General features: G+C 42.7%; 1 protein-coding gene across 1 annotated transcript; it reads left to right on the top strand.

Annotated features, from left to right (window-relative positions):
- The first annotated feature begins 4091 nt into the window (after positions 1-4091).
- Positions 4092-16256, top strand: pnpla2 (patatin-like phospholipase domain containing 2). Its single transcript, XM_072672328.1, has 9 exons — positions 4092-4675; positions 5859-6091; positions 7186-7251; positions 10725-10937; positions 11123-11183; positions 12021-12200; positions 12312-12444; positions 13712-13834; positions 13933-16256. The coding sequence occupies exons 1-9, from the start codon at positions 4489-4491 to the stop codon at positions 14234-14236; spliced, it is 1500 nt and encodes a 499-aa protein (XP_072528429.1). The 5' UTR covers positions 4092-4488; the 3' UTR covers positions 14237-16256.
- Positions 16257-16923: the final 667 nt, after the last annotated feature.

Genomic DNA, 16923 nt, shown 5'->3' with positions numbered 1-16923 from the left:
TTTTCCTTTTTAAAATAAAAAAAATATTTAGAAGTTTTATAAATTCACAAAAAGACCAATCAGATCTACCCCTCTTCTATTGGAAACAAATATATAGCATGGACCAGCATGTATTCTGTAAACTGAAGTCTACGCAGATTCATGCTGCGCTGGTTCTGGTGTGGTGCTGCCTGTCTAGTGTATGAGTGTTCAAAACACAACAAATGCTGGTTTATACAGTTCATTGATAGATTGATATGTTGATATGTTGATGTGTTGATGTGTTGATGTGTTGTATTGATATATTGATATATTTTCACAATGAATGTTGCCACAAAGCAGCTTTACAGAGATCCTGGTCCGAGCCTCCCCTAATTCCCTTAGACTGAGAGGAACCAAGGCTCAGAAGGGGAAACCCATCCTGGTGCTGGTGCTGGAGCTGGTGCTGTGCTGGAGCTGGAGCTGGTGCTGTGCTGGAGCTGGTGCTGGTGCTGGAGCTGGAGCTGGAGCTGGAGCTGGAGCTGTGCTGGAGCTGGTGCTGTGCTGGAGCTGGAGCTGGTGCTGGTGCTGGTGCTGGAGCTGGTGCTGGAGCTGGTGCTGTGCTGGAGCTGGAGCTGGAGCTGGAGCTGGTGCTGTGCTGGAGCTGGAGCTGGAGCTGGTGCTGTGCTGGAGCTGGAGCTGGAGCTGGTGCTGTGCTGGAGCTGGTGCTGGTGCTGGTGCTGGTGCTGGTGCTGGTGCTGGAGCTGGTGCTGGAGCTGGTGCTGTGCTGGAGCTGGAGCTGGTGCTGTGCTGGAGCTGGAGCTGGAGCTGGTGCTGGAGCTGGAGCTGGAGCTGGTGATGGAGCTGGTGCTGGAGCTGGAGCTGGTGCTGTGCTGGAGCTGGAGCTGGTGCTGGTGCTGGTGCTGGAGCTGGAGCTGGTGCTGGTTCTGTGCTGGTGCTGGTTCTGGTGCTGTGCTGGAGCTGGTGCTGGTGCTGGAGCTGGTGCTGGTTCTGTGCTGGTGCTGGAGCTGGTGCTGTGCTGGAGCTGGTGCTGGTGCTGGAGCTGGTTCCAAACACAAACACAATCACAGTTTTTGGCTAGTGATCAGTCTATCTACTTCCACTGCCAGTGATCAGCATAGCAGCATTCAAAACTTACTTACTAACATATCGCTGCTGTCCAGTGAGAAACAGTGATCTCCATCGCTGTCCATATTTAGTTTTCTCCACCAAACCCTCAAGCTGACTCTGTACACTCAAAATATCATAAGCTCTTATTTTACATCGATATTCGATGGTAAAGAACATTTTCTTTACAAGTCTCCTTTCAAGTCACCATTTTGGAGACTGGACAGTGACGGTATGCTGTTTTGTTTTTTGGGGGGTGTTTAGTAGGGTCTCTGAGTACATGTGGCTCCCAGTCTGAAAAGTTGGAGTTTCACAAAGTTACGGCCTCAGCTTGGTTTTCCAGAAAAGTATAAAAAGGATTTGTGTGAATAACAACTGTGACCCTTTATGTATGTTTGACTGGGTGCTGGCCACTGCAGGCTGGCTTGGGTTAACCCATACAAAATCCTCATCGACCCTGCATGGGTTAGCTAGCCCGCACTGGGCCCACACCCCCACTGAGCTTCGTACGTAAACAATTTTATACAACCCCCCCACCCCCGCCAACCACACACACTGAGGGCCGAGATAGGGCTGCCTGCACAGTGCCAATAAGGTAAAGGTAAAGGTGCACGTATTTGTCACTGTACAGTGTGGACTGTACAGCGAAATGTGTCCTCCGCATTTAACCCATCTGGTAGTGAACACACACTCACACACACACATGTGTTAGGGGCAGTGAGTACACACACACACCCAGAGCGGTGGGCAGCCAACTCCAGCGCCCGGGGAGCAAAGAGGGTAAAGGGCCTTGCTCAAGGGCCCAACAGTGGCAGCTTGCCGAGCCCGGGAATCGAACCCACAACCCTGTTATCGATATCTCGGCGCTCTAACCGCTGAGCCACCACTGCCCCAATATTCAGGGACCAATCATTTGTCAGTAAGCAAAATCTCACTGGTCTTGTGCAGGCAGCCCATTGTAGGCCATTAGTCAGGTTCTGTTGTAACAGGGAGCTGTTCATTGGTTGCTCCTACATTTTGATTAAAAACCCTTTGAAAAGAAAATCCCCATGATGTAATTTAGTTTCAGATTAGCCTACTTTCGTGTTCAGAACTGTCCCCTTTTACCAGCTCCAGATTAGGACCCTGTTTGGAGCCTGTCTTTGACTGTAGGGTTATTGGCGCTGGATGACCAGTGACAGCATGAGCATAATTCAGTCAGAGAGGAAAAGACTGATATTCTAAATGCAGGATCATTCGGGAGCGACTGCTATTGATATTGCAGTTATTATTAGTTCATGCCTGGACATGTTGTGTTATTGTTTTGTTCCGTTTCCGTGCCCCAGCTGCTGTGCTCTGGGATTCGGCCTACCCCTGAGACTGACAGCATATTTTCCTGATACCGTTTCTTTTCTTCTGGGGGACGAGAAGAAGCAGCAGAGGAAGAGGTTATCATCACCTAAGAATCCAAAGAATTTTATTTTCACTGGAGCAGGCTGGTGATATCATTATGAACTGGGTGTGCCCGACATGGAAAATGAAAAGCAAGACTATTCATCTAAATCAGGTGATCCACAGAAAATAACAAAGCGACTGCGCATTATATACGCGAGAGATGAGATGTGTTTCGCACAATGTGATATACTGTAGAGTGAACGAGTTGAAATGCTCTACCCCCTAATAATGCCCTGTGGGTGACCTTTTCAATGTACTTGGTAAAACCTTTTCCTCGAGATTCCTTCTGGCAAGATGTGGCCTACTAGAAGGAGGCCAAAGGATAGCAATATTTTGTCAGAGCACATTCACAACACATTCTTAGAAAAGGTCCCTTGGTGTGTTGAAATACAGCACAGCATATACACCATACCAGCCTCAGTCCTATAGCAGTGTGCTTGTTGTTTTCTACAGGAGCAAGACATATCTTCTTAACTTTCAATGGAGGACAATGTAAAAAATATGTGTATTGAAAATATGAGAATTTCTAGTGGTCCATTCATTCATTCCTAGTGGTCCATTCATCAAATTTAATACAGTGTACAGAATGACTGCCAGATTCAAAACGTAGAAACTGTAGGGAGATGCAAGGTTTTTGTGTGACAAGGACAATATAATGGATCCACATCGATGACCTATAGTCAGGCCTCAGCAACGCTCCCTGTTCCAAAACAATAGACTAACTAAATTCTCTAAAATAATCAATAATCTTTTTTTAGCCGCTGGACTATTGAACTCCTGAGGCGTCCATACTGGCCTAATAATAATAATTCAACTCAGACCACTAGATTTCATTTCCAACGTGTCCCGCATTGTGAAATAAGGGCCGCATCTGCTCCCCACCATGCTGTTTACCTCCTGATGAAGTGGCGTATGGGGAGGAGGAGCTGCTGAGAATCAGTTTTAGTGTGAAAACACGTTGTCCTTTTACGTGGTAGATAACAAACACAGTCTCCTCCTACCTCAAACTGAACTTAGGAAGGGGCCTATGTGAAGAACAGGTTATAACCTACCCAGGGGAAAAAAAAGCTTTACCAAAATAAAACTGTGAAGTAAAAAGACTGGACTATGTTCTAAATTTAAAATCCCCAGTGATCAGCTATTTTCACAGATTACATTTTGAGGGCAGCATTGAAAGGACACGCTGTACACACTGTATCAAAGGTGGCAAACATCACTCAACATCCCGAATCAAATCCAGTGCATGCTTAGACCACTAACCACGTGCCTCGGTTTACTCTGCTCTTCCTGTGATTCCTCCCTAAAGCCCCCTCGTTAATAAACAGCTAGGTGGAGTGACGTGCTGGTGGGAAATGCGCAGATCTTTCGTATTCGGCGCATAAACACACTTCTCAGACGAGCTCCTGAAAACACAGCTCAACATCAGTACAGGAGTACAGGAGTTCGTGGAAGCCGCTCGGGTTGATTGACAGCTCGGGAGGTTCAGGTTTCCTGGCCTCTGATTGGCTGCGCGGAGTTCGACCACCCGCCTATTTAAGTGAACGGCCCTCCTCGCTGGAGTTTGACAGCTGTGAAGGAGAGCAACTTCTCAAAACAGGTTACTCAACAGCCGCGGTGCGGGGACGCGTTTAACACCCAAGGCTCTCAGCTGAGCGGTTTTTGGGGACCCTAGGACGTCGACTGTCCGTCCTAAGACGTTTTAAATCAGTCTCCTTATTTCAGCTCTCTGACCCGAGGTCGGTGGGCAGGTTAGTGGTCTCGTACTCGGTACCGTTATAGCTAGCGTGAACCGCAGCTAGCCGACAAGTGTAAACAACGGCCAGTGTTCAGCACGAAGATGTAACCTGGTATTATGGGGAAATGAAGGCCTAAGCTAGTGGCCACGTTAGCGACCTCACAAGTCCTTTAGTTTGTTCAAAGACTTTTCCACAACTCGTCGAAGAAGAGGGAGGTCACTTTGGACTCAGCATGTTTCCCCTCGACTCGCCCTGGAATATCTCCTTCGCCGGCTGTGGGTTTCTCGGTATTTACCATGTGGGAGTTGCCAGCTGCCTGCAGGAACATGCGCCGTTTCTGGTGGAGAATGCCCGGTTCATCTACGGAGCCTCCGCGGGAGCCCTCACTGCCTCAGCCCTGGTCAGCGGAGCCTGTTGGGGTGAGCCGTTGAATTTCATAGCTGCCCAGATCAAACTCTTTAAAGGGACGACCCACCCAAAAACCTCAAATTTACACTGTTCTCCTCTTAGTCGAGGCATGTTTAGCTTTACACTGGCACTGCGAGCACTAGATAATAGTATAAGTGAAATAATAATTTTATTTATTAATTCATTAATCTTGTGCAAAACCAATGGAGCAGATATTTTATTTTATAAAATATATATAGATATTTTTTCGGTCAACCAGTCCATTAAAGGCCCCCTATCATAAAAAAAAAACTGAAAAGTTTGTGTGTTGCGTTTTTAATTTTTTTTAAATTAATTTTTGAATTTTTTTTTATATTGTAAGTATGTAAATACCTAAAATTTCTAAACATATTATGCTCTCCCTGGTTCATGCAGTCCATGTATGTAAACTAATCAGAAAAAAAACTGCCCTTAATAAACTTTCTGTTTTTGGGACGTCGTGAACACCAGACCTCCTCATATTCAGCCTACAGCAGCTTAGCCCCGCCCACTCACATTGAGGTTATCAGCCTGGACTGCTTTCTGAATGAGACTCAATGGAGGTCCGTCCATCAGAAGAGAGATCATTTCTACACAGATGTATTGAAGCCAGAATAACCAAAACAGTCGGCCTAGTCCTAAGGGAGGAGAAATGGTTGTGTAAAAATAAACTATGGTTGTTTTTGGCAAATAAAGTCGCACCAGCGTCCAAAAGTATGAGACAATTGTAGGAAATGGGCCCTTTAACGTAGTGACAGTGTGCACTTTTTTTTATGCTATTTGGTCATCTTGTGGTGCAAAACCCCCACAGGAAAGCAGAACCGGCAGATTTCAGAAATGAGGATGTTTCTGCAGCCAGCACGCTAGTATTGTTGGCAAGGAGCTATAAAATGCAGGCTAGGTGATGACGTTCACCGAGCACACTTGACGTCCTGCATGTTTAACATGCCATATCTTCTATGGGGGTTAGTGTTTCCTACTTCAAGGTCTGTAGACCACCTTCACTGCAAATCCTCCTGTAGCTGAATCGGATGTGTTAGATTAGGAGAAGGCAGAACTGTGCAGTGCAGGTGGATTATAAAACGTTTAGAAATGTTGGTGTAATCCCACCTGCCTTTATTTTGGGATTGTATTTCCTCTACACTAAAGGTTCTGTCTCTCACCCTGTTTTTTTAGGGGAGGTTGGGGCCAGCACCATTGATGTGGCGAAGGATGCACGGAAGCGGTTTCTGGGGCCAATGCATCCCTCCTTTAACCTGGTGAAGATCATGCGCAGCATGATGTATCGTATAATGCCCCCTGATTCGTACAAGAAAGCTACAGGCAGACTGGGTATCTCCCTGACCCGTGTTACAGATGGGGAGAATGTACTGGTGACCCACTTCAATAGCAATGAGGAACTGGTGCAAGTAAGATGAACACACACACACACACACACACACCCATATATATATACAAAGACTGTGTATGAAAGTAATTTGAGTGTAAATGAAAAAATCTATGTAGAAAAAGGTACTTTAGATTTCTACATTATAATTATGTAATAATAATGTGTTATTATAACAGTTAGCAGACCGGTCTTATTAAACATGCCTGATAAGTAGTTAAGAAATTTGTACAATTAATTGGAAATTATATAAAGATGATCGTTCCAGTATTTCACGTTGCATTCAGTAACTACACCGAACCTCCCACAATATAGTGAAATCATCAAACCTCTGCCTTAGTCTTTAGGCTGCCATTATCTTTAGTGATAATGTTCACAAACCAACATGATGACCTTAAACCTACAGTAGTAGATATGATCATGTGCTTGACTTTACAAGGCATTAGGAATGTAAATAATTATTGGTTTAGAACATAGAACTAACCTCTCATTGCACTTTAATGATATTTTACTGTTAGACATCCACCTAGAAACACCTTAGCAACCACCTAAAATCCAGTGGTAACTTCATAGCAGCAACCAAGCAACCACCTGGGATAACGTAGCAACCACTTGGTAAAAACAGTTCCAGCCTAGCAAGAACCTTGCAACTCCATAGTAACAGCCTATCAACAACCAAGCTACTCCATAGTAACTATCAACAACATAGCAATATGTTTTCACGTTTGACCAGCCTAGCAACTGCCTGGAACTGGGAACCACTTAAGCTGTACAACCATTCTGCATTTTTCTCTTCTGTAAATCGACTTTTCTCGTTATACATTTACGGTTCGTTCATAATTAGTGTTCACCTGATTTGAAGTTTAAGAGATCAATGTCACTTGGGGTAAATACAGTCATACAGTCATAAAGAGTGATTACTGGTTTATCACATGACAACCGCTTAGCTGGAATTGTTCAAATAGAAACTTGTACAATAAGAGGTGGTTTATGAAATGGACCGGGAGCTGTGCAAATAGTCAAAGAAATGTCTATAAAAAGTAAACAAAACTACAAAAATAAACTCTACTCTGTGTCTCTCTGTGTGTGTGTGTGTGTGTGTGTGTGTGTCTCCAGGCATGTATTTGCAGTGCTTACATTCCAGTGTACTGTGGCCTTATACCTCCGACCCTGCAGGGAGTGGTGAGTTGTACTTGTATTCTTATATCATCATCATCATCATAAACCCATTTTTCAGAATGTGATCCCAGTTAGTTTGTATCAAAGTCTGTGTCCAACGAGATAAACATCCTGCTTCCTTCTATAATCATGTGAGTGTGTATGAGATCATCTTGCAGTTTGGAAAGAGATGTAGCTATCTAATAATATCTCTCTAATAAAGCGGTTATCTGCTGTGAGAAAGACCGATGATGCAAATCAAAGACACAAGACAAGGCAAACACCTTTAAACTGGAACTGTATCTGTATGTTGCAGAAGAAGCTGTAAAAGAGCTGTGTTAACAACTGTGGACAGCTTTCTTAATAATAAAGTAATAAAATAAGGAATCTTGAGATTATAGCACCAAGTTTTTTAAAAATGACCCTTATTCACCAACCAGAATTTTCCTAATTTTCTTAAAACCTACTGATTGAGTTTTCATCAATGTGTCTTTTTGGGATCTGTTTATATTACGAAGACAATGAGCATTATCATTAGCATTATCATCACTGTCAATAAGAGCATAGCTTTGAAGGATTCTGCAGTCTAAAACACATCTGACATAGATTTCTGTTAGGACACTCTTCATTGTTTTCCATGTAGCTCTTGTATTTGTAACAATGCCTTGTATGCAGCATATAGCTTATCATAAATGACGTGAGACACCTTTTTAATTTTCCATTATATAGCTACATCTGTGCAGTGGATGGCAAAATAGAGGAAAACTAGAATCAAACTTTTGCTATTTTGGACAATACCTACAGTATACGATGATGCTGTAAGAGAGGGAGGGGGGGGGGGACTGGAGTTCAGGCACTTTCTGCTTTGTGGTAGAAAGCCAGTCCACCCCCCCACCCCTCCTCTCTAGCAAGTGGAGCCAGGAATGAGAGATATGACGGAGTTAAAAGGGAGGTGACGGGGTGCTGGAAAGTCATGAACACTGTGTCATAGACACGTGAACTAGGTAGAGATAGTATTTATAGAACTGAGGGGCTTCAGGCATGTTCCTCCTCCCATAATGTAGTTCTGGACCTTATTCACCAACCGTTCCTAAGAAGAAATGTCTTGTTAATATCCACTCACTCAGCTTGCACAAAGATTCTGACACTCAATGTGTCTCTCTTTGGGATTTGTTCAATTAACAAGGACAATGGGATCCACCTTCATAAGAGCAGAGCTGTGAACAATTCTGCAGATTAAAACGCATCATGAAGACTTTTCATGAGAACAAATTTAAGAAAAATCTTAACAAGGTGAATGTGGTTCAGTCTTTTCTCCACTTTTAATCCTGTTAAATTAGAAATTCAGCTTTTTGATCAGTCCCCTTGAACCCCTACAGTCTGAGAAAAATATCCCAAAGCTCCAAAAGGTTTTGAGATTTAGATTACATTTTGTTTCTCAAGAAAACTTTGTAGATTCAAAGGTGTGTACCACCGTCTGTAATGCTCTGCCATTTTGTCCTTGTATTGTTTATTTCTTAGTGGACATTACGTGTTGCTCCTCCCCTCTAGCCACGTTTTCCTTTCTCTCAGTCTCTCCATTTGTTTGGGATTGCTGCAGTGTTTGCTAGGTATAGGCAAATGCATTTGACCCTGAGAAACTGCCCTGAGAGGGTAGACTTAAACTAATTCGTTGTGGACCTTGTACACAAAACACCCACAGTCTTATGATACGGGCATGTAGTTCAGATGAGTCCCGAGTGAGTGAGTCATTGGCTGTGGGAAGAATATCCCCTGTATCCCCTGGAGGACACAGATTCTGATTTTGCAATGGTGTTTGCAAGTGCTGACCTTTTGGCTCGTCTGAAGGCAGGCTTTACTCAGCGGTGCTGTTTTTATATATGATGTGAAAGAAGGTGCATTGCTCTCACGTCAGCTCCTCAGCCTCTGTGATAAACCAGCATTGAGTTCTGTGGGTCTTGGCAAGGATGTTGGCAACAGACAGGCCTTTCCTCTGCCACGTGTGCCATTGAGGAGGATGCTTGGTTGCGTGTGTGTGTGTGTGTGTGTGTGTTGGCAGGGGTTTGGCAGAACAGTGCCAGAACATTATTCTGGGGTGCGTGTGTAAATGTGTGTAGTCTTTTGTGTGTGTATGTTTGTGTACTGCCAAGTGTGTGAAGAGTCGCAGTGTTCCTAAGGATGCTGTTTTTCCTGTTCATGTGGTACCTAGAAATGGAACATCATATGACCAGAGTCAGAGCCCCTCCCTTCACTTCATTTTAACCAATCACAGAGCCTCATTATGTGTTAAAATTCACAATAATTATTGGAATTATCATTATTTATCATTTATTATTAATCATTTATTTTAGAAAGTTGAAACATGGCACTGTCTGAACGGTGGAAAACTGTTCTGCATCTATTTGGGAATGCGCATTGACATGTACAAACAATAATAATAATTATTATAATAACATGTTATTCATATAGTGCTTTTCAAGATACTCATGGTTATTTTACATACATAAAAAAACATCAAAAAGAGATGAAGGGTACATAAAAATGCTCAATACAATTCAGTAAAACATATAACAACATCAAATCTTTCATTAAAAGCACATCTGAAAAGGTGAGTTTTGAGGAGGGATTTGAATGTGGACAGATCAGAGCAGTCGCGGGTGTTTTCAGGGAGAGAGTTCCAGCCGTGGAGGGGAGGAAGCAGCTAAAGGTCCTAAAGGTTATGGACAGGAGTTCCGAGGAGCATCAAAGGAACAAAAGTAACGGGAAGTATGGTGATGAAGCAAGTCAGTGAGATAGGAGGAGGCTTGGTGAATTTTGAATCGAATCCCCTGAGCCAGTAAACTTTCTGGAGGACAGGCGTAATGTGATCATGGGAACAGGAAGGAATGAGGAAGCAGGTGTGCAGCTCTGTAAGTTCTGGATGTACTGCAGTTTATTTGGGATTATTTCAGATGATGCTGTAGTGAATGTTGTTACCATAGTCCAATCTTGATGTGATGAAGGTGTATCAAGCAGCAGCATATTTTCTTAAAATCCTTTTGGCATGATCAACCTCTCTTTTCTTGTCGTGTCTTGTGCAGCACTGTATGTGAAACATTGAATCCTCACTATTTAATTAAAAACTCTATTAAATCTTTATTTTTTTAAATTGAACATTTATTTTGTGTCGGTTCCAACCATGGTACATAACACGTATGCTAAAATTGTCTTGTAGATATTATGATAATCTTTTGTCATATCACCCACCCTGGAAAACCTACAGTGGAACATTGGCTCAGCAGTCATATATTTGAACATATTATGTATTAATATTATGGATAAATGTAAAGGAATTTTACTTAGACCAGTTTCTTGTCCCTGCACGAGTCACTGAAGCCTATTAAGGACTGACGTGTCTTTACTTTTCAGTTATCACTCATGTCCAATTACATCATCATCAGTTTTATTACCCAGCACTAAATAGAGACTTATAACACTGTCTCTCTCTCTCTCTCTAGCGGTATGTGGATGGTGGGATCAGTGATAATTTGCCTCGGTATGAGCTGAAGAACACCATCACAGTTTCTCCATTCTCTGGAGAGAGTGACATCTGCCCACGAGATACCAGCTCCACCAACCTGCATGAGCTCCGGTTTACCAACACGTCCATACAGTTTACACTTTCCAACCTGTACAGAGTCACCAGAGCACTGTTCCCGCCCGATCCACTGGTAAAGCTCTAACACACACTCATCTACACATTCATGGACCAAACCACACACGTATACATAGAAATTCAGACACTAATTTGAATATTTTCTCTCCAGCTCCTACATTAAAGCTACTGACCTTCCTGTTGAGCCTAATATTCCCTTGCCTCATTCTGTCTGTTCATTGTGTTGTGTTTTCTTATTAGGTAATGAAGACCATGTGCAAGCAAGGGTACAAAGATGCATTGCATTTCCTGAAGAAAAACGGTAAGACACACACCCACATACATATATATATATATATATATATATATATATATATATATATATATATATATATATATATATATATATATATATATATATATATATATAATGTCTTATACAGAAGTTTGGGCATCCATGGTCAAATGGCCCATTTTGTCATTCTATTTTTATTTGAGAAGTAGTAATAGCCTCTGTAGCCCACCCACTAGCTTTTTCAGTATATATTTATAAAAAAAAAAAAAAAACTAATCAATGTGATCATGTATTTCAGCTTCTAAAAAAAAGTATTTGCACAGGGCACACTGATGTTTTTCCATTTTTTTAATAGTTTATATTTAATATTAATATTTTAGAGTAACCGTGCATTATGATTCACTGAACATAATGGGGCCATATTTACAACTTGGCCAAATGGCACAATGGGCCCCAAACCTTCACATAAAACTGTATGTACCTATGACCACCATTTACTGTACTGTTTTTCATCATACAGCTGCAAATATGAGGGCATAGGTAGCGGAGCTGCTATTTGTGATGCCTGTTGTGTAGAACAAAAACAGGTTAGACATTACTCTAATCATATTTTGATAATGGGTGATCAAAGATAACCGCTAACTCTGCTTGTTCTTTGGAAGGTTAGTCACTGATATGTCTTATCACGGTTTTCGGTGCTGTGGGGTTAAATTCTGATTTCTCTGCAGTGTCGCGTTCATCGGTGTAGCAGTGCCCTCTAGTGGTCTCTATTAGAGTTTCAGTGCTCAGGGGAATTAGAACACTTTTCACACCCGCTTGTGTTTCGTGCCTTAAGCAAGTGTTATTTTTGCAATTGTTTTAAAGGCCTGTTGCAATACCGACAGCCACACCGCCCTTTGGGTGACGGGGCTGTGGAGGGTGAGGAAGACTCTGATAATGAGGATGATGAAGAAAGCCATACAAGGGAAGGAGAGATACATCCTGATGCTCATTCAGGCTTAGAGGAACACATCTTTGAACACTTGCCTCCGCGGCTGCATAGAGGTATTAGGAGTTTATCAAATATTAGATGCTACTTTTTGACATGGAATAGCATGTCATAAATATTAGCCTTTATACTGGTACAAATCTAACACTCTCTTTATTGCTCTATAGCCCTGGTGGAGGCCTGTAGAGAAAGACGGAGCCTCTTGCAGTCTCTCAGTAACATGTTCCCTGTCAGGATGCTGTCAACTATCTTGCTGCCATACACCCTGCCAATGGAGTCAGCTCTGTCGCTGAGTATCAGGTGACTTGCAACTGTTTTTTACTGATCCTTTCACAGACCTCAGATTGTTCTCATAATAACAAAACCCTTCTGAGTGTATCTTGGATATTGTCAGCAAGCACTTGCGTTGTCTAATGTGAGCTATATATCTATATATAATCTAGATATTTTGTCCTGTGGGATAGAGAAGTGTTTGGGTAGTATGAGTATGGTAGTTAAGTGTAGTTTTTATCTTTAAGGTGCCATAGGATGCATTTATTATTATAAATATGTGATCGGTTTGAGTGAAAAATGCCAATGGATAGTGTTGATGCCCTCTCAACGCAGTGACCTGATCTATTAGTGTTTAGCCTTCAGTCGATACTCGCTTCCCCAAAAAACTTCTTTTCATGGCTGTCGACTACAATTCTCTAAACAACAGTTTTCCTGGCTGTCGGCTTTCCTCTTCTGAGCACTATTTTTGCCGGTTAACGATTGATTGATCAGATTGCTCCACTAAGAAGTACATTCCACAGCTGGGCCTCTCCTAACACCACATCTGTTGGCTAAAGTTAGCTTTCAGCCTAGCGCCCACTAAAGGTTACCCACTTCTCCGGCTTTACCTTCCTGGCTCACTGAATTGTGCTACTTTTCTGCGGACGATGGCACAGGCAAAGCCTTGAGTACAAAAACTAGCAGAGTCTGGTGGTAAAACCCTGCATCAGGAGAGTGTCTTCAAATATCAAAAACACAACATCCTCCTGAAGTGGCCCTTACCTTTTTAGTGTTGAAGCCTTGACTAGGGTTGAAGGCTGGGTGTATGTACATTGTGGGGGCATTAATAAAAGACTGTTATGTAACAGTTTTGGGGTTTTCAGAACTGGCATGTTTTACAGCTCTGGTTTGGTTATGCTGGATTGTAATGTGAATGAAGAGACATTTTTGGGTTTCCAAAAACTCTCATCATTCAATGCTGCCAAGATATATACAGTTTGCATTCTAGTCAACCTTTAACACTAACAAGAATTGTTTGATTCTTAAGTGTGGTGCTTCAGTTACAAAAGGCTCATTTATAAGCTAGTATGAAAAATATCAGATCAGTCTCAGCATGGGCCAAAACTTCTGATTTCAGAACTGGGTTTGGTCCAATACTGCCTAAAGATGAAAGCATTGCTTTGACATAATGCTAACCAGGAGCCAGCGCTTCTCTTTTAGGCTAAAGCTATATTTTGTTTGTTTTTTAAAAGTGATGTATAATTACTCTCTCTCTCTCTCTCTCTCTCTCTCTCTCTTTCTCTCTTTCTCTCAGGCTGTTGGAGTGGCTGCCTGATGTGCAGGAGGATGTGGGCTGGATGAAAGAGCAGACAGTGAAGCTGCTGCAGTATGTTTTACAACATGCTGGGAGGAGTGTATCCCAACAGGTGTCTGCACGGTAAGAAGCCACACACAGACACACACATACACACACAGGTACAAGCACTTTATCCATCTGCACTAAAACATGCAAACACTCTCACTCCTCTCTTTCAGATTTTCCTATCAGCTGGAGTTGAGGCACTCTCAGTCTGCGCCGGCTACATTTAGTGCTGCCAATTTGCTGCCGGGCTGGGTGTGTGGGGGCAGCTCGTCTGTGCTGGATGCCATCCAGCGTGTGGACCAGTACCAGCGGCAGTTCCTGCCAAGCCTCTTCTGCCTTAACCTAAACCTGCGAGGCTCCTTCAGTGCTGGATCCTCCCAGTCTACAGCCTCCACTCCTCCCCCCATTCATGAAGAGACAGACGAAGGTTTGATTATGTGTCCTTTGGGGCGTCCTGACTCCATCATGCTCCCATAGAATCCACACTGACTGGAGGACCATGGCATGGCACATGGCTCCGTTTCAGGAGATGGACTGTCTAGCTATTCTGACTTTTATGATGACCTTGAGCCCCAAACATTCGGAAAGCTCGACATGCTCAGAATTTGAAATCGAAGCAGGGGCTCCACAAGCATTCGAGCAAATAGGAAAAGTGTCGTAACTATTTATTAGTTGACTACTTATAAGCTGAACATACCTGGAGACAGTAAGGCTTTCATGTGTGATTCCTCTTTTGAATAGAATTGTACTCAACTGAATGACAAGCATTTCAACGTAAGCTCCAGCTGTACTAGAGACGTGTGTGTCTTTCAGTAATGTTTGGCTGCTTCTTCCATGGACATGCCTGTGCGAACTGAGGCAAAACACACTCTGCAACCAGAGTTGTTATTATGAACTAACATTTGCTCTTTTCTCCTTGACTGGGAAAAAGACAGACAGGAGAAGGAAAAAAGTCAATTGGAGTGTCTCCATGTCTCCATGAGGTTCTTATTGGAGAGGCTCTGCAGGTTTGCTTCTAGCTCCCCTGTAAATTTCAGCAGTGAACTCTGTACACGAGCAATAGACTGGAAATCCATATGCAACATTGTATGTATTACAATAGATGAAGCCTACACTGTTAAATGAATATGATCCTTGAGCAACCTTTGGAAACCCCCTGAAACTGTGGAGGAACCTCCAAGGAACCTTTTTCTTCTAAAACCTTTTCTTGAAGGTTCCTCAAAGTACCTCAACAGATTCCTCCACCGTTTGAAATTGAAGAACCTCCAAATGTTCCTCAAGGATCTTATACTTTTAACAGTGTACATCAAGCATGCAGTACTGTGTTTTTGTTAGGACATTGTACAAATTGTGTGGGATGTAACAAGAATGGCAGTTCGGTTCAGATGAGAAGCCATAGAATCACACTTTACAGCCGAAACATTGTTACTATTTAGCCAACCATTCCAGTATAATTGAGCTAATAGGTTGGTTTGGCATGTTGTGGACTCGAGTATGTCTGATATGAAGGAATTGGTGCACTAGGTTTCAGAAAGCATAAGAAAGCATAAAGGGGTTGCTCCACACCCTGAACTAAGCTCTCCACCACATGCTATACTCACATCCATTTGTTTAGGTAAGGGAGCACCCAAAGGAATCTTATCAGCCTGCGTCCGACACATAACGAAGCACGTTAAAGTAATGTGAGTAAACGGGGAGAGAGAAAAAGTTGACATGAGCTACTTCTGAAGTGCAGTATGTTGGTGGCGAACCACTTTTGATCCTGCAGGTTAGGTTGGTTTTTTACTATGCGCTGCTCAATGCGCTGTTCAATGCAATACGCTCCTTTCAGTGATGTATCATGTACTGTACAATCGCATGACTGGATCCCAAGAGTTGTGCTGCCCATTTTGCTTCTTTTTTTGTGTGTGTGCAAAATGTGAAACGAGCAATCCTCGCGTTTTCAAGCCCTTATGACATCAATATGTGATTTGCACGAACAAACAATAAAAGCTGGACTGTACTTATGTATCATACTGCAAATGTTGTCAAAAGCTGTAATATTTACCACTCAGTAAGTCTCCTTCACTGAAGTTTTAACCTCTTTCACCAAACCTGGCTACTTTAAGGTGCACATTTTGCTGATACAGGGGTTCGGTGAACACACAGCTTGAATGATCTCTATAGAAAAGTATTCGTAACAGAATGGGATGCTCTGGATCAGTCACACATAAGCCTAAGGTCACCATGCCCCTGCCCATTGGACACTGGGCTGTGGATCAGTGGAACTGTGTTCTCTGGAATGATGGAGCTCCATACAGTACCGGAGTCGGAGTGGAGTTTGTGATTCAAAACTGATCAGTCGACTTCAGTACCTGGTCTGGATAATGCTCTCATTGCTGAATGCAATTAAATCATCAATGCAATGTTCCAACATCTAGTAAAAAAAGCCTTGTCATAGAAGTAGAGGCTGTTACTGCATATTAAATTATCTCAATAAAAAAAGTCTGCTTATAAATGTGTGGTCTTATGTGTTGAAATATTCACAATGTATTTTTATGCACCCACTCTCCAACCTCTCTTCATCCCTTAGAATTATACACCTGCTCTAGTTAATATGCCTTTAAGACTGTATTAAGAAATATGTAAACGAGCTATGTTCTGATTGGCTGTGCTGCATTGTGGTTGTCCAGGCTGAATCTCAGAGTAAATGGGTGGAGATAAACTGCTCCAGGCTGGATAGGCATAATCAGCCTTAAGCAAAAGTGTGGGCATCCTGGGTCAAATGAAACACTGTCCCTTTTATTGATTTAACTGAGAGAGTGGGTTCCAGCAAAGGGAAGTGAGAGAAAAGTCCACCTACAACAACTGGGAGACATTTTTAAGCTGTGATTCCTCCCAAAAGGACTGTTACCAACTCAAAACAGGCTTTGCAGCTTGGCTTCTGTATGTGGACTGCATGGACAGGGGAGCGAAGGGTACTGTTTTCAACACTTTTAACAGTGTGTATATGCAGCATTGACTGTTTTTTGAAAGTGAGGGAAATGTGTTTTTATGAGATGGACCCTTTAAAACCCTTGATTTCAGAGGAAACTTTAAGGCTTATACAGTAGGCCTAGTCCCTCCTCGTTCACAGTCAGTCTACTGTCAGGTCTGTAGCGCTCCACAGCCCTGAGGGTCAGAAG

Source organism: Salminus brasiliensis, chromosome 2 (assembly GCF_030463535.1).
Source record: "Salminus brasiliensis chromosome 2, fSalBra1.hap2, whole genome shotgun sequence".
In the NCBI taxonomy this organism is placed as follows: domain Eukaryota; kingdom Metazoa; phylum Chordata; class Actinopteri; order Characiformes; family Bryconidae; genus Salminus; species Salminus brasiliensis.
The sequence above is the reverse complement of the archived record's forward strand: the minus strand, read 5'-3'. Positions and strand labels throughout refer to the sequence as shown.

Bases quoted from the DNA above. Each gene is read 5' to 3' on its own strand.
- pnpla2 (XM_072672328.1), top strand. From the start codon at position 4,489: ATGTTTCCCCTCGACTCGCCCTGGAATATCTCCTTCGCCGGCTGTGGG. The intron at 10,938-11,122 runs GTAAAGCTCTAA...TTTTCTTATTAG, and splicing joins TGTTCCCGCCCGATCCACTG to GTAATGAAGACCATGTGCAA. The intron at 12,445-13,711 runs GTGACTTGCAAC...TCTTTCTCTCAG, and splicing joins GCTCTGTCGCTGAGTATCAG to GCTGTTGGAGTGGCTGCCTG.